Consider the following 16,218-nt stretch of genomic DNA (forward strand, 5'->3'; position numbering starts at 1 on the left):
CCCACAGAGAGGCCAGATCCCACAGGAAAGGCCGGATCCCACAGAGAGCCTGGAGCCCACAGGAGAGGCTGGATCCCACAGGAGAGAGGCCGCATCCCACAGGAGAGGCTGGATCCCACAGGAGAAGCCTGATCTCACAGGAAAGGCCAGATCTCACAAGAGAGGCCCGATCCCACAGAAGCTGGATCCAACAGGAGAGGTCAGATTCCACAAGAAAAGCCAGATCCCACAGGAGAGGCCAGATCCCACAGGAGAGGCGGATCCTACAGAGAGGCCAGATCCCACAGGAGAGGTGGATCCTACAGAGAGGCAAGATCCCACATGGCAGCAGTGGTTTAAATGCCCCCAGTCAGCCTGAAACACACCAGGCACATGTGAAAGTACCCAAGACATGATGACTAGGGAAATGGAGGAAGTGGATTGTGATGTGAGCAGACCCTGTGGAAGGTGCTTCTCTCTTGCTCTCTGTCTTTCTATCCCCTCTCCCTCTTACATGGATGTGCATACACTCTTCTCATTAATTTTAAAAAAGAAAGAAAGAAAAAGAGAAAGAAAGAGAGTGAAAGAGAGGCCATATTTCTAGGCTACACGAGGGTGCCAAAAGACTAGAGGAGAGAACCTTTTGTCATCTTTTCCTCTTATTTGCCAAAAAATGGATAGCTGATGGAAAGAAGTAAAATGAAGACAGCTTACCCATGGAGTAGAGGTTGTCAAAGCTCTGGTGCATGCGGATAATCTCATAGTAAAGCTCATCATAGCTGCTGGGGGTTGGCAGGAATGTGTCGCCATATGTGATAAACATATTAAATAGGTTCACGATCTAAAAAAAGAAACGAACGCCCACAGATAGGCATCAAGCTCTGAAGATCAGAAAGGCCGTATCGGTCATATTCTACAGCCAGCTCTCACTGGCTTGCAAGAGGTAATTGTTAAATTTTCAGGAATTTTGTCAGGAAGTTGTTAAACAGAGCCATTATTAAAAATATTTAAAAGCTCATATAAACATACAATTAAATAAATTATATTAAACCGAAGGTAATAAATACTCAAAACTTACCGCTTCATAGTTATCTGTTAACCGTTTACTATTATCTATGCTTTTCAGATTAATTTGCACCTCTCTTCTCAATGGTGCAGGACTCTGATGTCATGTCAGTAGCTTCGAAATGGCCATGGTGGGTGTCATTATACAGTAGAAATCAGCAAATGCTACAAACAAGTACTTCCCCCCCACCAAACGCCGAACATTTATAAACACACTAGATAATATCCCAGTAGTCAAAGGGCACAACGGCCTCCCTCAAATCCAAATAACCTGCCAGGTGAGCAGGCATCTGTAATGTGCCTCGGAAGCCAGCACAGCCACGACGGAACACTGGTCTGGCCAGGGTACCTCCAGAGGCCTTGCCGTCTACCAGCACAGAGACTGGGAGCACGATGCAACCCTCAGCTGGGACCAAGGATAACTACTCGTACAGAGATCTGACGGGAGCCCAGCCCTCATCACATAGTCTCATGAAGGAAAAGAGTTTCGGGCTCACCAAAGATATAGGTGGGAATGGGAAGTACTGTCTAGAGGTTCTGCTCTAAGAGGAAAATATAGGCCCAGTTCCTTCTATGGCTTAGTTCCCAACAGCTCTTCTGTCAAATCAGTCCATTTCTACCTTAGCATATGACTTCAGAAAAAGAAATATTTATTTTGTTACTCACCATAAGGGCTAATGTAAAAATGTTGTGTTTGGCCAAAAGTACAGTCTCGTTTGACATAAGGAACTTCAGCAAATTTATCAAGGCTTAAAAAAAAAAAAAAAAAAAGACATCAATAAGCTAGTCAAACCATAATCAATAAAATTAAACGAAAGCAGACTACTCTACAGAAATCCACATGGCTAAAACGAGCAAGCCTCAGCTACCGCGATCTCTTAAAAAGCAGCGAAGAGGCCGACACTGGTATCAAGTAATGAGCTGCTCACGAAAAGACAATCCTCCATGAGGTCAGAGCCCACAGGAGAGGCCAGAGCCCACAGGAGAGGCTGGAGCCCATAGGAGAGGCCGGAGCCCACAGGAGAGGCCGGATCCCACAGAGAGGCCAGATCCCACAGGAGAGGCCGGACCCCACAAGAGGGCCGAACCCCGAGGCCAGATCCCACAGGAGAGGCCAGATCCCACAGAGAGGCCAGATCCCACAGGAAAGGCCGGATCCCACAGAGAGGCCGGATCCCACAGGAGAGGCTGGATCCCACAGGAGAAGCCTGATCTCACAGGAAAGGCCAGATCTCACAAGAGAGGCCCGATCCCACAGAAGCTGGATCCCACAGGAGAGGTCAGATTCCACAAGAAAAGCCAGATCCCACAGGAGAGGCCAGATCCCACAGGAGAGGCGGATCCTACAGAGAGGCCAGATCCCACAGGAGAGGTGGATCCTACAGAGAGGCAAGATCCCACATGGCAGCAGTGGTTTAAATGCCCCCAGTCAGCCTGAAACACACCAGGCACATGTGAAAGTACCCAAGACATGATGACTAGGGAAATGGAGGAAGTGGATTGTGATGTGAGCAGACCCTGTGGAAGGTGCTTCTCTCTTGCTCTCTGCCTTTCTATCCCCTCTCCCTCTTACATGGATGTGCATACACTCTTCTCATTAATTTTAAAAAAGAAAGAAAGAAAAAGAGAAAGAAAGAGAGGCAAGGTGGATATATCTAAGAAAAATACTAATTTTCCCAAGCTTATCTGTCTATGGAAGGTTTTTTTTAAATATTTGCCTCTTTTTTGCTACTTCTTAAATAGCAATTAAGCTCAGAAATTTGACTGCAAAACTGACATCTTTGTGTTCCAAATGTATTCCACACGGTGGTGATTCCCCCATTAAATGTGTTTAATTTACAGAGCAAAATGAGGGTTCTTCCTTCTCTCCTAGGTTGCCGGCCTCCATTGCCATCGGACTTCAGGAATATATCTGTTTTAAACACTGCTGCTAAGAGAGGCGTCTATCAATTCTAACTAGACACCAGATGTGGCAGATCCGCTGCAGAACTTACAGCTGGTTTCAGCTCTTGGTGGGAAGCGAGCTCATGAAGAGAAAAAGGCCATTAACTGTTCTGGCTGTTCAAACAAAAATGCAGCTTGCTCTGTACTCTCCTGACAACGTTTACTGAAAAGATTTCTTCACTACCTGGAAATCCTCAGTGAGGATTAAAAGTTCAAGCAATCTCAGTAAAGGAACTGACAGCCAAGTTGTGGGTTAACAGTGTGGTTTTAAAGACATTTTTGAAAAGAAATATTATGTATAAAAGAAATCATCGATTGCCTTGTGTACACTGACTGAGGATGCCTGTCCATGAAATGAATCTTGCTTCCCATCCATCCTGAATACACCCCTATACCTAGCCCCTCTACTTGGTGGGAAACTATACAGAAGGGGTAAGCAGCTACAAGTATCTGCAGTCCTCTTTCTTCTCCTCTTCACACCTTCCCTCTCCCACAGACCCAAAAATGGATTGACCTCTCCTGACTTTTTCCTTTTTTAAGTTTATTTCATGAGAGAGACAGAGAGAGACAAGCACTTCCAACAGAATCTCACAGTGTGACTCCCCCACTCTCCTAGCCTTCCCGGCCAGCCGGGATCACAGGCACATGCACCCAGCGGGCACAGGTCTACCAGGAAACTGAACCTGGGTCTCCCGTGTAGACCCGGCTGCACTCGTTACTGCTGCACCACTGAGCCAGCCCTTGCCCTCTCCTTTTTGAAGCCCATATCTGCTTCTTTGCCAGCAAAGCTCATTCTTCCTGCTGTCTGAGCTTTGTGTGAAGTTGATTACTCTTAGAGATGTGAGCTTTGACTTGGAACAGCAGGGAGTGGCAAGTAGGAGCAAGACTCTCCAGACACTCGCTGCCTGACTCGCAACACCCTTTCCTCTCACTCCGCTAATGCACAAGGGCAGTAAAGAAACAGGAGACAAGAAAATACGAGCGCCTGGATTCGCCTGCATTCTGTTCCTAAAGCCTGCATCTGCCCCTCAGATAGTGAGAAAGCCTTCTATGAATGAGGGAGGTAGGCATCCTCATTGAGGAACCCTTTATCTTTGTCCTGATTTAAAGTTCACTGGGGTTTCAGAATGGAAAGGCAAGAAATGACAGGCAGGTGGCCCGTCTGATGGTGCCTATTTACAAGTGATCTGCTGGACTGAACCAATAAAAAAAAAAGCTGCAGGGGAGCCCATTCTGGATCATACAACCTGCTCAGTTCCTGCCCGCAGCTAAGGGAATGAAGGGTCTAAGTAAAATCCACATAAAAGCAACTAACCCCAGTCAAGATTACCTTGCAGAGCTATTCAGGGGCTCCCACCTCACCCCTTCACCCCAGGCTCAGACAGACCCTGATAACAGATGAACCGCCTAACAATCAGACTCCATAAAATCGAGGGAGACAAAGGCATGAGAAGCACGTATGGCACTCTGCAAAACACGACGACGGCAGAGACAAAGCGGCTTCCGCACAGAGCCAGTCACCAAGGGCTTTGTGGCCAGCACGCGCAGCACGAAGATGCAGCCTCAGCAGCGGCTATGCGGTAATTAAGGGCAGGAAATCTGGGTAAAGGAAGCAGCAATGATTTACTGCTCCTCTGCTGGACTATAGCTAGCCTCGATCTCTGGGAGTCAGAGTCATGGGTGACAGTGATAAATATGGGGGGAGGAAGAGCACAATGTTGGCAGAGGCCAAGAGGCAACCTGTGTCCCAACTGCCACAGACATCAGCAGGGCCAAACAGTACAAGTCCAGCACTGCAGAGCTCCGAGTTAATATCCAGAGAACCGGTATCCTGCCTCTGAAATTCAAGTCATGTGTCACTATCCCACTTCCCCCCAAAAGCTAGAGTTTTCTCACCTGGATATAGTCATTTTCTAGAGCTTAATAGGCAGCTTAAACTTGGCCCCAAAAGCCTCTGACATCCTAGATCATAACTCATAATTCCTCTTCAAGAAAGAAGGCCGCTGGGCCACCCCCATGGCCTTGAGGTTAAGGGAGCCAGATCCCACTGGTAGACTGCAATTTGAATCCCGGCCCTGGAGACTTGAAAAATAAGCCAGACACACGCACATGCATGTCAGAAATCCAGGCACAAGGAAGAAATGGAGGAGAAGGAATTGCAGCTGACCATGCCCCACTGTGAGGTGCTTTCATATTCCTCTACCCCTTCTCTCTCTGGCAAGCACATGTGCCCTCTGACCAAAAAAAAAAAAAAAAAAAAAGGAGGAAGGCAGGGGGGGGCAAGGCCGCCTGCCCTCACTCTACATGAACCATTCAGGGTCCTACATACTATCACACACATGATTCTCTCCTAGTCTCTGACCCGACGGTGGGAGCTGTACTCTGCAAGGCTCTGATATAGCTCACTACAGATTTTTAGAGCTAGGGGACCAGCAGTTAGCATAATGGTTATGTCGCTGGACTCCCAAGTAGTCGACCATGGTTTGAGTCCCGGACCCAGTGGTTTAAACTCACGCCGGGTGCGTGTGTGTGCGTGCCCAAGATCCCGAGAGGAGAATGGAGGAGAAGGGATTGCGGCGTGGCCATCCCCCCTGGGGGGTGATTTCTCGCTTTCTGTCTCTCTCTCTCTGTCTGTCTGGAGAGTGCACGGGCCCTGTGGCAAAAACCTCTCCAAAAAAAAAAGAGAGAGTTTTAGAGCTAGGAAGGACCTGAGGGGTCATTTAACCCAATTTCCTCTTTTTAGGGTAAGCAACCTCCCAGCTAGCGAGTGACTAAGCTGGAACTAGAAACGAGTCTCTGGTTTCGTATTCTCCCGACCGCAGCATTAATATAGGATACACAAAGGTCCCAGATCGTGTTGAGTGTTAGGGGAAAACAGCTTACTATAAGCTGTGCTTAGACTTGCTGACTACACTGCCACCAACGTCTCTAGACTGGTTTATAACTTTTCCGCCTACTGACTGCTCCAGGTTATTCCACACATCCAGTCCCCCTTTTTTCTTGGTCCTTAGCTACTTGTTAAAAAAGAGGTGCTTAGAACCTCATTCTTACCTTCCCACTAGGCACTGTAAATGCTGAGGCCTCTCAGCAGCTTAGCCCAGCACAAGTCACATAGCAGGGCCCCCGCCCAGTTCCTCGCCTCTCCGTCTGTGCTCCCCTCCCCTTGACAGCTCACCTCCCAACTCCTCTCTTCCCTTTCTTTCTTTGCCTTTCCTTCCTTTCTGTACCACATACTTTCTCTGAGTACCTGTCAATGAAAACTGTTCCTGATTCCCTCACTCAGGGTTGCTATCTTCAAAATTATGTATTACACATGGAATGTGATTCGATATGGCCTTTTTTTTATTTTATGAGAAATTTTTGCTATAGGGCCCATGCACTCACCGGAGAGAGAGAGAGAGAAAGAAAGTGAGAAATCACCCCTAACGGAAGGACTGGCCATACCACAATCCCTTCTCCTCTATTCTCCTCTCAGGATTTTGGGCACGCACACATACGCAACCAGCAAGAGTTTTAAGCTGCCAGTTCAGGACTGGAATCACAGTGGACTACATGGGAGTCCAGCAACCTAACCATTATGCCATCTGCTAGTCCCTGGATATAGACTTTAAAGGGAGCCAAGATCCCCTCTTGTTATGCAAAACCAGAGTCAATAAAATAAAATTTAAAAAGCCATAGGTATAAACAATTAATAATGAGATTTATTTACAAGCTATTTTGGTATACAGCTTTTGCACAGGGTTTAAGACAGAAGGCCAACAAAGAGAATACCCTGTGTGAGGGACAGTTTTAAGGACAGCAGAGAAGGCACTCGGGATCTCGGTGCCAACACACAGTAGCACAGAGCTCCGGCCGGCTGGCTCCTGGCTCTCCCCTCCACACACACACATTTTTAGAAAACTGCCCTTGATCTACTTGTCCACTTGACGCCATCTGGGCACATGACCAGCCAGACTGTTACAAGGACAGTCACAGAAGTAGCAGTGCATAGAGAGAGGTGTCAGGATAACCATAAAAGATAAGAGGATGATTATGTAAACACAGTATTATTAATTAGTCATATGTCTGTAAGAGTCTGCTATCAAGTACAGCACATGTTGTAGTCACTGTGAAGATATAAACGGCAAGGTGTCCTTTTTTATCTTTGATTTAACCCTTTGGTTTATATTTCTTTTTGTTAAATGACAGATTTTCGTTTTTTAAGGTTTTTGCCATAGGGTGCATGTACTTGCCAAAGAGAGACAGAGACAGTGAGAGAGAGTGAGAAACCACTCTCTGGGCAGGTGACCATGCCGCAATCCCTTCTTCTCCGGTCTCCTTCTGGGATTATGGCTGTGCGCACACACGTCCGGTGTGATTTTCAAGCTGCTCATCAGGACTCGAATAGAGACCAGCCATGTGAACCTTCAGCATCTTAACCACTGTGCCACCTGCTGGCCCTAAATCATAGTTTTTAAAAGAAAGTAAGGGGTTGGGACTAGCAGATGGTGTAATGGTTACGTTGCTGGACTCTTGCACAGTCGACTGTGGTTCAAATCCCAGAATTGGCAGCTTGATACTCATGCCAGGTATGTATGCGTGCATGCCCAAAATCCCAAGAAGAGAATGGAGGAGAAGGAATTGCGGTGTGGCCATCCCCCCTAGGTGGTGATTTCTCACTTTCTGTCCCTCTTTCTTTCTGGCAAGTACACATGCCCTATAGTAAAAATCTCTCTAAAAAATAAAAAAGAAAGTGAAGAGTAAAGGACTAGCATAAGCCTCTTCCTCACCAAAGGCCTGACTCATGGTCTGAGAGATCCCCAAAGAAGGACCTTCTATTACACACACTCAATACCGTGTGAACAGTTTTGCCCAGGAGGTGAACACTGACTGCTCATCCCCTCAAAACAGAATGGTGCAGCTTGCTGTAGAGAATATCCTATTGGATAAGGCCAAGTTTGGTAGCTGAGGCCTTCCAAGTATTAAGAGACAAGGCCCAAAGGCCCATACTCCACAGCCCCAGCAGTGGGCTGCCCCCATAACCAATGTTAGACAAAAGCATAATAGAAGATCTGGGGCCAGCAGATGGTGTGGTAGTTACGTCGCTGGACCCTCACATGGCCAAGCGCGGCTCAAATCCCGGACCTGGGGGCTTGAAAATCATACAGGGCACATGTGTGTGCATGCCCAAGATCCCAGGACAAGAATAGAAGAGAAGGGACTGTGGCACGGCCATCCCTCCTAAGGGGTGATTTCTCACTTTCCCTCTTACTGTCCCTGTCTCTTTCTCCAGTGAGCACACACACACTCTAAGGCAAAAACAACAACAATAACAACAAAACAAAACAAAACCTCACCTCTTTAAAAGAAAAAATAGGGACCAGCAGTTGGCATAATGGCTATGTTGCTGGGCTCCCATGTAGTGGACTGTAGTTCGAGTCCGGGACCCAGTGGCTTAAACTCACACCAGGTGCGTGTACGTGCATGCCCAAGATCCCGAGAGGAGAATAGAGGAGAGGGGATTGTGCATGGCCACCTCCGCTGGGGGGGTGCTTTCTCACTTTCTGTCTGTCTCTGTCTTTCTGGTGAGCACACGCACCCTATAACAAAAACCTCTCAAAAAAAAATATATATATAGAAAGAAAGAAAAAAAAAAATAGAAGAATGCATCATTTGCTTCCAAACGGTGAGGAATAATGTTACTAAGTGTGCCAGGAGCTTACACAGAGCATCTCGAACCTTCTGCTTTTCTAATGCCCTCTACTGAAACCTTAAGAGAGGATACTTCTGGGGGCCAGTAGTTGGCATAATGGCTGTCGCTGGACTCCCATGTAGTTAACCACAGTTCATGTCCCAGACCCGGTGTCTTCAACTCACGCTGGGTGCATGTGTATGGATGCCAAGATCCCAAGAGGAGAACGGAGAAGGGATTGCAGCATGGCCATCCCCCCGGGGGTGATTTCTCACTTTCTGTCTCTCTGGCGAGCGAGCGCACACACCCTATTGTAAAAACCTCTCAAAAAAAAAAAAAAAACGAAAAAGAGAAAAAGAACAAAGAGACACTTTTTTCAGCCTATGCCCACAGATGAGCCCATAAGCTCACAATGCAAGTAATCTAACCAAAGTACCTGCCATTCTCATGCCCTCGCCCCTCCACCCCTCCTATATAAATACATCACGTCCTGTTGGTAGGGTGGGCTGAAGCACCTACAGGTGCTCTTTCTCTCAGTAAACTTTCCTTTTTCTCTAAAAAACAGAGAGAGAGACTTAACTACAGAAGCCTCCTTCCCCAAATTGCATTAATCTCTTTCCAAAGTGAGAACACCACTGTACAACACTGTGAATGTATTTAATGCCACTGAACGCTATACTTAAAAATAGTTATAATGGGGGGCCAGGTGGCGTGGAGGTTGGGGCACTGGACTCTCACATGGCTGACTGAAGTTTAAGTGCTGGACCTGGTGGCTTGCTTTCTCACTTTTCCCTCTCTTTCTCTGTCTCTGGTCAATTCAAATAATAAAAACATGAATTCTTTTAGAAACAGTTACAATGGTAAATTTTATTACGTGCATACATTATTTTACCACATTTTAAAACCACGAGATGAATGTTTTTCTATCGACACTACTTCAAGGACACTTCACCCCGGCTTTCTGAGCCCTGTGCATGGCTGACAGCTGACATCCACTTCACCGCATGCCGTACTGAGTACAGAGCCACACACGAAGGTCTTCTTCACTGATGAGGAAAAGGACCAAGCCATGTGCTCAATCACGAGAGCCCACAGGCCTTAGGCAGGAATACAGAACCTTGGCTTTGGGTGGCCTTCAAGGCAACACTGTGGCAATCTTCAGAATAATGACATTTGCAATGACAATTAGCAATGCACAAAGTAACAAGACTTTTCCATGAAGTCTTTGGGGATTGTGGGTTTGACTCCTAAACCTTTCCATCTCATCTAATAAACAAGGTTGCAGATACCTGGTTCTAAATACTATTATTCTCCACTGAGGGAAAAATAACGAAGTTACTATACTGAAATACTCAAAATTTTAGAAGACATGCTAAATACATTCAAGTGTGTTCTACACATGTTTCTTCATTACAAAGTCTTTTCTTTCATTTTTTTAAGAGAGATTTTTTGCTGTAGGGTATGTGTACTCACTAGAGAGAGAGAGAGAAAGTGAGAATTCAACCCTCCAGGGAGTTAGGTCTCCATTCTCCTCTCAAGATTTTGGGCACGCATGCACACATACCCAGCGGGAGTTTTAAGCTGCCAGGACCAGGACTCAAACCATGGTTGACTTCATTGAAGGAGACCGGTGATGAAACCATCTGCTGGTATCTAGAAAGTCTTTTCTATCAGGCCCCTTGAAAATTTATTTTCTGGGCTCTTTTTCATAAACTGAAAATTGATTGTACCTGTGACCTTTTTTTTTTTTTTTTTTTTTTTTTTTAAAAGAGATAGGGTTGCACTATGTTGTCCAGACTGGCCTTAAACTCACAATCCTCCTGGCTCAGCTTCTTCTCAAGTGGCCGGGATTACAGGTACACACCACCACAAACAGTGGCTACATCTTTTCTCTTCTTATCTTATTTAAGTTTCCTTATTTCTTTCAGAAAGGGTGAGGGAGAGAAAGACAAGCACACTCAACAAGGTCTGATGCCGTCCTCTACCCCCATCCTTCACAGCCATCAGGATTACGGACACCCTGCACGTACAGGACAGCTGGGCAACCAGACCTGCAGCCTCCATGGATCAGCTTTAGCTTCAGTGGCACACTGTCACGTACCACCACATCAGCCTGGTTACCTTTGGTGACTGTACTAGCCGAAGCAACCATCAGCCTCAGCTTGACTTCAGCCGCGTCCCCTGCCGGGGAGCTGCGCACCCTGTCTGGTGCAGCAGCATGACCGCAGGACGCAGAAGCTCTGACTTTTCTGCCTGCCGACGCAGATGGAGTAGACGACAGTGCTCGGGCTCTGAAAAGGGGAGCCAGGACCAAGTTCCTTGACAGTTCCCTAAGTCTCAAGGGAATTCCTACAGGCAGGGGCACCCAACCTAGCTTTCTAAAGGGAAGAGTTCAGTACCGCACACCTGAGAATCCTCAACCAGCAAGGATCCAGGCTGCAGAGCCGTTCCCAGCGAGGATGCACTCCACACACACAGGACTTTCCCAGATTTTTTTCTGTTCTGCTTTGAATTCAGGGGGAGGGAAAGAAAAGTAGCAGCAAAGTGTGTTGCCATGTAGGAGTAGAATGAATAATGGATGTGGGAACTTCTCCAGGACTAAAACCTACCCCCACACTGAGGTAAACCAGGTGCAGAGACGAACGAGCCAACCACGGGAAGACACAATTAAGTGGTAGCTCAGACGCCTGCCTCAGAGAAGCAGAGGGGAGGCTTAATTACAAAACCAAGTGAATGACATTTAAATAAGATTAAAAACAGGAAGGAGACAAGAGCCTCCAGCACAGCACAAATAAATGCCTCCGAAGAATCAGGTCAGAGAGAGCTGTCTGTTTTAGCAGCTTTTACACTCTATGAAGAGAAAGAGAAGGGAAAGACGAGACTCAGCTAGGCCCCATTTTGTAGCCTGGCACGGAATGAGGATGAGCAGCCACAGAACCCAAATCAAAACCTGCTCATTAGGGGAGACGGGTGATTTCATAGTGACTGACGGAACAGAAATATTACCATTTCCCTCGCTTAGGAGAGGAGTCAAGGAACTTAAGAATAGGCTGGAAATAGCACTCATGTAACAAGCTAATGCCACCAAAACCCCAGAGGCACGATAAACTCCAGCCCATTCCAGCATCTCTGGACAAAATCACCAATTACCCAGGGACACTGCCAGCAGTCAGCAGGCACACTGTCAATCAGCAGAGTGGCGTGGCAAGAACTTCGACGGCAACACCTGCAAGCAGGATCATTTAAAAATACACGAGGTGGCTCCTCGGGACAAGGCTTCTGTCTGGCTACAGACTTAAGCACCTCATTGACATAGGGGCCAATGAATCACACAAGAAAACGAGACGGCTCCAGTTGAGTGCTGCGAGCCTCTCCAGGTGAATAGAGCACATGGGTCAGTATGTCTCAGCAACCTGCATCACCTAACGGTTCCACACTCCTCTGCGGGAGCCAGAAAATAGAACAAATCCTTTCTTTAAATGGAAGGAAATCAAATTCCACCCATAGTATTTTCCTTGCTATTACTATAGATCTGCTAAAAGGGAAAAATAGGATTCTCAACCATTTCCCATCCCCCGATTACTAGGAACAGTGCAATCCTCACAATTTCCACTACCCTGTTCTTCATCATGAAAATGAGCCTTTAGGTGAAAGTTCGCAGAGCCTCGGCTTGTGGGAAGTCAGTGCTCACGGCAGCTGCCCCTACATAAGCACACTCAGGAGTCACTGCCGCCTTCTAGGGCCCTAGACTATCTGCTATTTTTTCCACCGCTGCCCACTGAGTGACAACCAAAAGCACCATGTAAGAAATCTAACAGTCGGGTCGGCTCTGTAGCACAGTCATTAAGGGGAGCAGGATCCCACATCACCAACTATGGTTTGAATCCTGGTCCCGGTGGCTTGAAAAACAGCTAGGTGTGTGCACGTGTGTGTGTGTGTGCGCATGCACGCGTGCACATGCACACCTCAAATCCTGAAGAAATGGAGAAATAAGAGACTGCAGTGTGACCATGCCCCCTTGGGGGGTGCTTTCTCACCATCCCACCCTGCAAGTGCAAGTGGCTACAATAAAAAAGAAAAGAATGAAAGAATGAGAAATCTCTTGAGTTGTTGGAAAAGTCATGATGCATTTTTGCATGTAAAAACATGCCATGACTTCCAACGACCCAGTAATAGTCGAGCCAGCCTTGTAGCATAGGGGTTAAGTGCTGTGCAAACAGTGATTCCACATGGCTGCCCACGTAAGGCCTGGCCTCAATGGCTTGATGAACATGCTGACTGACTGGGTGCACGGTTACCCAGGAACCTGAAGGGATGAATGGGAGGGAAAAGCACTGTAGCATGACCAGGCCCTGCTGAAGAGTGCTTTTGTCTCTCTCTCTCTCTCTCATGTGCATGCCTTCTGGCATTAAGAAAGAAGGAAAGAAATCTAACAGTGAAACTGAGTCTCAGTGGAGCCATTTGATGTAGAACTGAGAATTTCACCTGCTGCCAAAGTAGGACAGACCAGTAACGGACCTAGACTACTTGCTCCAGATGCAGGGAAGGATGATGCTCCCACCACACCAATCGGTATGCATGGCCATTCACCCGGGGTTCCTTCTCACTTCCTCTCTCTCTCTCTCATCTTCATACCAAATGGTATGTTCCTTCAGAATTAATTTAGGCACAGCAACAAAAGCACAGTTCCTCCCTCCCTGTCCCTTTTACTTGACAGGATGCTGATGGGCCTGTGAGAACTGACACTTTTCTGGATAAGAAGTGACTTCATGTGCAGAGAAAAGAACAAGGAGCAATTTCTCACTCTTTTGTGGGCTTTTACATGGGAATCTTTTTCGCTCTCTGACAGGCTGAACCTGTTAGAGATTCTTATCTTTTGCTTCTGCCAAGTTACTGAGGGGAGGAGAGGATTCAAAATAGTATAAATTTTGGATTTAGCCAAATGTAGTGTTTTAAATTAAAAAAAAAAAAAAGCTTCCTGGAATTCTTTTTCAGTCCTTGATCTTTCTATCCTGAAAGATTCTATAAAGAATCCTTCGTAATTTAATTACAGAGCCAAAGAGATACCTTCTAACGCCCCTACATTAGAATATTCTAACTCTGAGAGAAATTGATTACCCATAAAGGAAACAGGCTCTTGGGACCAGCAGTTAGCGTAATAGCTATGTCACTGGACTCCCATGTAGTTGACCACGGTTCAAGTCCCAGACCTGGTGACCTAAAGTCTCACCGGGTGTGTGTGTGTGCATGCCCAAGATCCCGAGAGGAGAATAGAGGAGAAGGGATTGTGGTGTGGCCATCCCCCATGAGGGGTGATTTCTCACTTTCTATCTCTCTGTCTTTCTGGCGAGTGCACGTGCCCTATAGCAAAAACCTCTCCAAAAAAAAAAAGGAAATAGGCTCTTTTTCCCACATGGAAACTAGAGCAGTCTTAATTAGGCAAACCAAGCCTAAAATTTACCTTGTAACATATTTGCGTAAATAAGAGGAAATTTAGGGGAATGAGGAAAAACAATTTCAAAAACAAGGTAGCAATAGCAGCTGTCAACATTCCTCTTCCCATCTACTCTAGCTTTTTATTGCTAAGTTCTTCCCCACCTGGATACCCTCTTCCAAGCCAAAAGCAGCAATATTGGAGTTATGTAAGATATTGCCATTGCAGGAGCTGGGTGAAGGGTACACAGAACACTACACGCTATTTTCTGCAACTTCCTGTAAGTCTATAATTACATCAAAATTAAAAGTTAAAAAAAGAAACTAAACTAAAAGCAGCAAAAGTTCAAAGGACAGCGGGCCAGACGTGGCGCGGCAGTAAACGCAATGCTCTGAAGGTTGAGCAATACAGAAAGGTTCCAGCTATGTGTCCAGAGACCTCCCTTAGTCCACCAAGCACATATATGCCCAAGATGCAGGGCTGGCTGAAACCAGGAGGTGGACTGTGGCATCAGGCCCCTGTTAGGGGTTCTATCTGTCTCTCTCTCTCTCTTTCTCTCATGGAAGAAATTGAAAAAAAAAAAAAAAAAAAAGTTCAGGGACCAGCAGATGCCATGGAGGTTAAGGCATTGGGCCTTCATGGCCAACTGCGTGGTTTGAGTCCTAGACCCAGAGACTTGAAAATCACTCCAGAAACATGTGCGTGCATGCCCAAAATCCCAAGAAGAGAATGTAGGTGAAGTGACTGGTGACTGTGGTGTGGCCATTCCCCTGTGGGATGATTTCTTACTTTCCCTCTCTGTCTCTCTCTGGCAAGCCCATGCACCCTATGGCCAAAAAAAAAAAAAAAAAAAAAAAATCCAGAGAGAAGAATGGAAGAGAAGTGATTATAGCATGGCCATTCATTCGCCCTGGGGGGTGACATATCTCTCTCTCTCTCTCTCTCTCTTTCTCTCTCAGCACATGTGCTCCTATAGCAAATTTAAAAAAAATAAAGTTCAAAGAACAGTTTCTCAAAATCATTAGAGACTTCAAAACCACCAAAGCTATACCTACCCAAGACTTGTCAGATAAATCTATGGCTCATGTCAGCCTTCTGAAGTTTTAGTCCTGCATGACAAAACCTGCAGTATAACAAGCTTCCACTGAAAGGCTCCCAGTTCCCAGCACGAGGTGTAACCATGAAATCACAGGCTTCTGCCAGCGATGGGACAGCCAGCTGCGTCCAGAAAGCTGTGACACTCTCTTGGCTTTCCATTTTCCCCAGTAGGTATCTAAAAGGTCAGGTCGTGTTCGGTTTCTCTCTTTTTCACAAAGCTGTGAATGTTTCAGATGCTATTTAACATGGCGAAGCCGAACAGATTGTTTGGGGGGCTATAGAGGCCCTTCCTCCTGCAGGAAGGCAAACGCTGCCTAGTGATCTGCATCTGAGCATATGAGTCAGGAACTCTAAGTTCTAATCATGACTTTGCTTCGTGTCTAGTTTCATGATCCTTAAGAAGTCACTTAACCCTCTGTATCTCCACTCCCTTCCCCAAAAAACGGAGATAAAAAATTATTTCTCCAGGACCAGCAGTTAGCATAATGGCTATGCTGCTGAACTCCCATGTAGTCGACCACGGTTCGAGTCCTGGACCCGGTGGCTTAAACTCACACTGGGCACGTGTGCGTGCATGCCTAAGATCCCGGAGGAGAACGGAGGAGAAGGGATTGCAGCATGGCCATTCCCACTGGGGGGTGATTTCTCGCTTTCTGTCTCTCTGTCTCTCTCTGTCTTTCTGGCAAGCGGCACGCGCCCTATAGCAAAAACCTGTGCAAAAAAAAAAGATTTCTCATCCAGAGAGGTGGCCGGGTGAAGGGGTAAAAAGGGCTGTGATCCACAGATTAATATCAAGATAAAGGGCCAGGGAAACCAGCAGTTAGCGTAATGGCTATGTCGCTGGACTCCTACGTAGTCAACCGCGGTTCGTGTCCCGGACCCGGTGGCTTAAAACTCACGCTGGGTGCGTGTGCGTGCGTGCCCAAGATCCCGAGAGGAGAATGGAGGAGAAGGGATTGCGGCGTGACCATTCCCCCTGGGGGTGATTTCTCGCTTTCTGTCTCTCTGTCTCTCTGTCTGGCGAGCG

General features: G+C 46.7%; 1 protein-coding gene across 1 annotated transcript in view; it reads right to left on the reverse strand.

The window, feature by feature from the left end:
* Positions 1-16,218, reverse strand: part of ARMH3 (armadillo like helical domain containing 3) — a 270,864-nt gene that overhangs the window by 142,129 nt on the left and 112,517 nt on the right. The window contains exons 21-22 of the mRNA XM_014583337.2: positions 1,711-1,793; positions 694-820 (exon numbers count right to left, since the gene is read on the reverse strand). Of these exons, the coding sequence (XP_014438823.1) occupies positions 694-820; positions 1,711-1,793 (210 nt within the window). The remainder of the gene's footprint in view (positions 1-693; positions 821-1,710; positions 1,794-16,218) is intronic.

Source organism: Tupaia chinensis, unplaced genomic scaffold, assembly GCF_000334495.1.
Source record: "Tupaia chinensis unplaced genomic scaffold, TupChi_1.0 Scaffold144255_1, whole genome shotgun sequence".
NCBI lineage: Eukaryota > Metazoa > Chordata > Mammalia > Scandentia > Tupaiidae > Tupaia > Tupaia belangeri.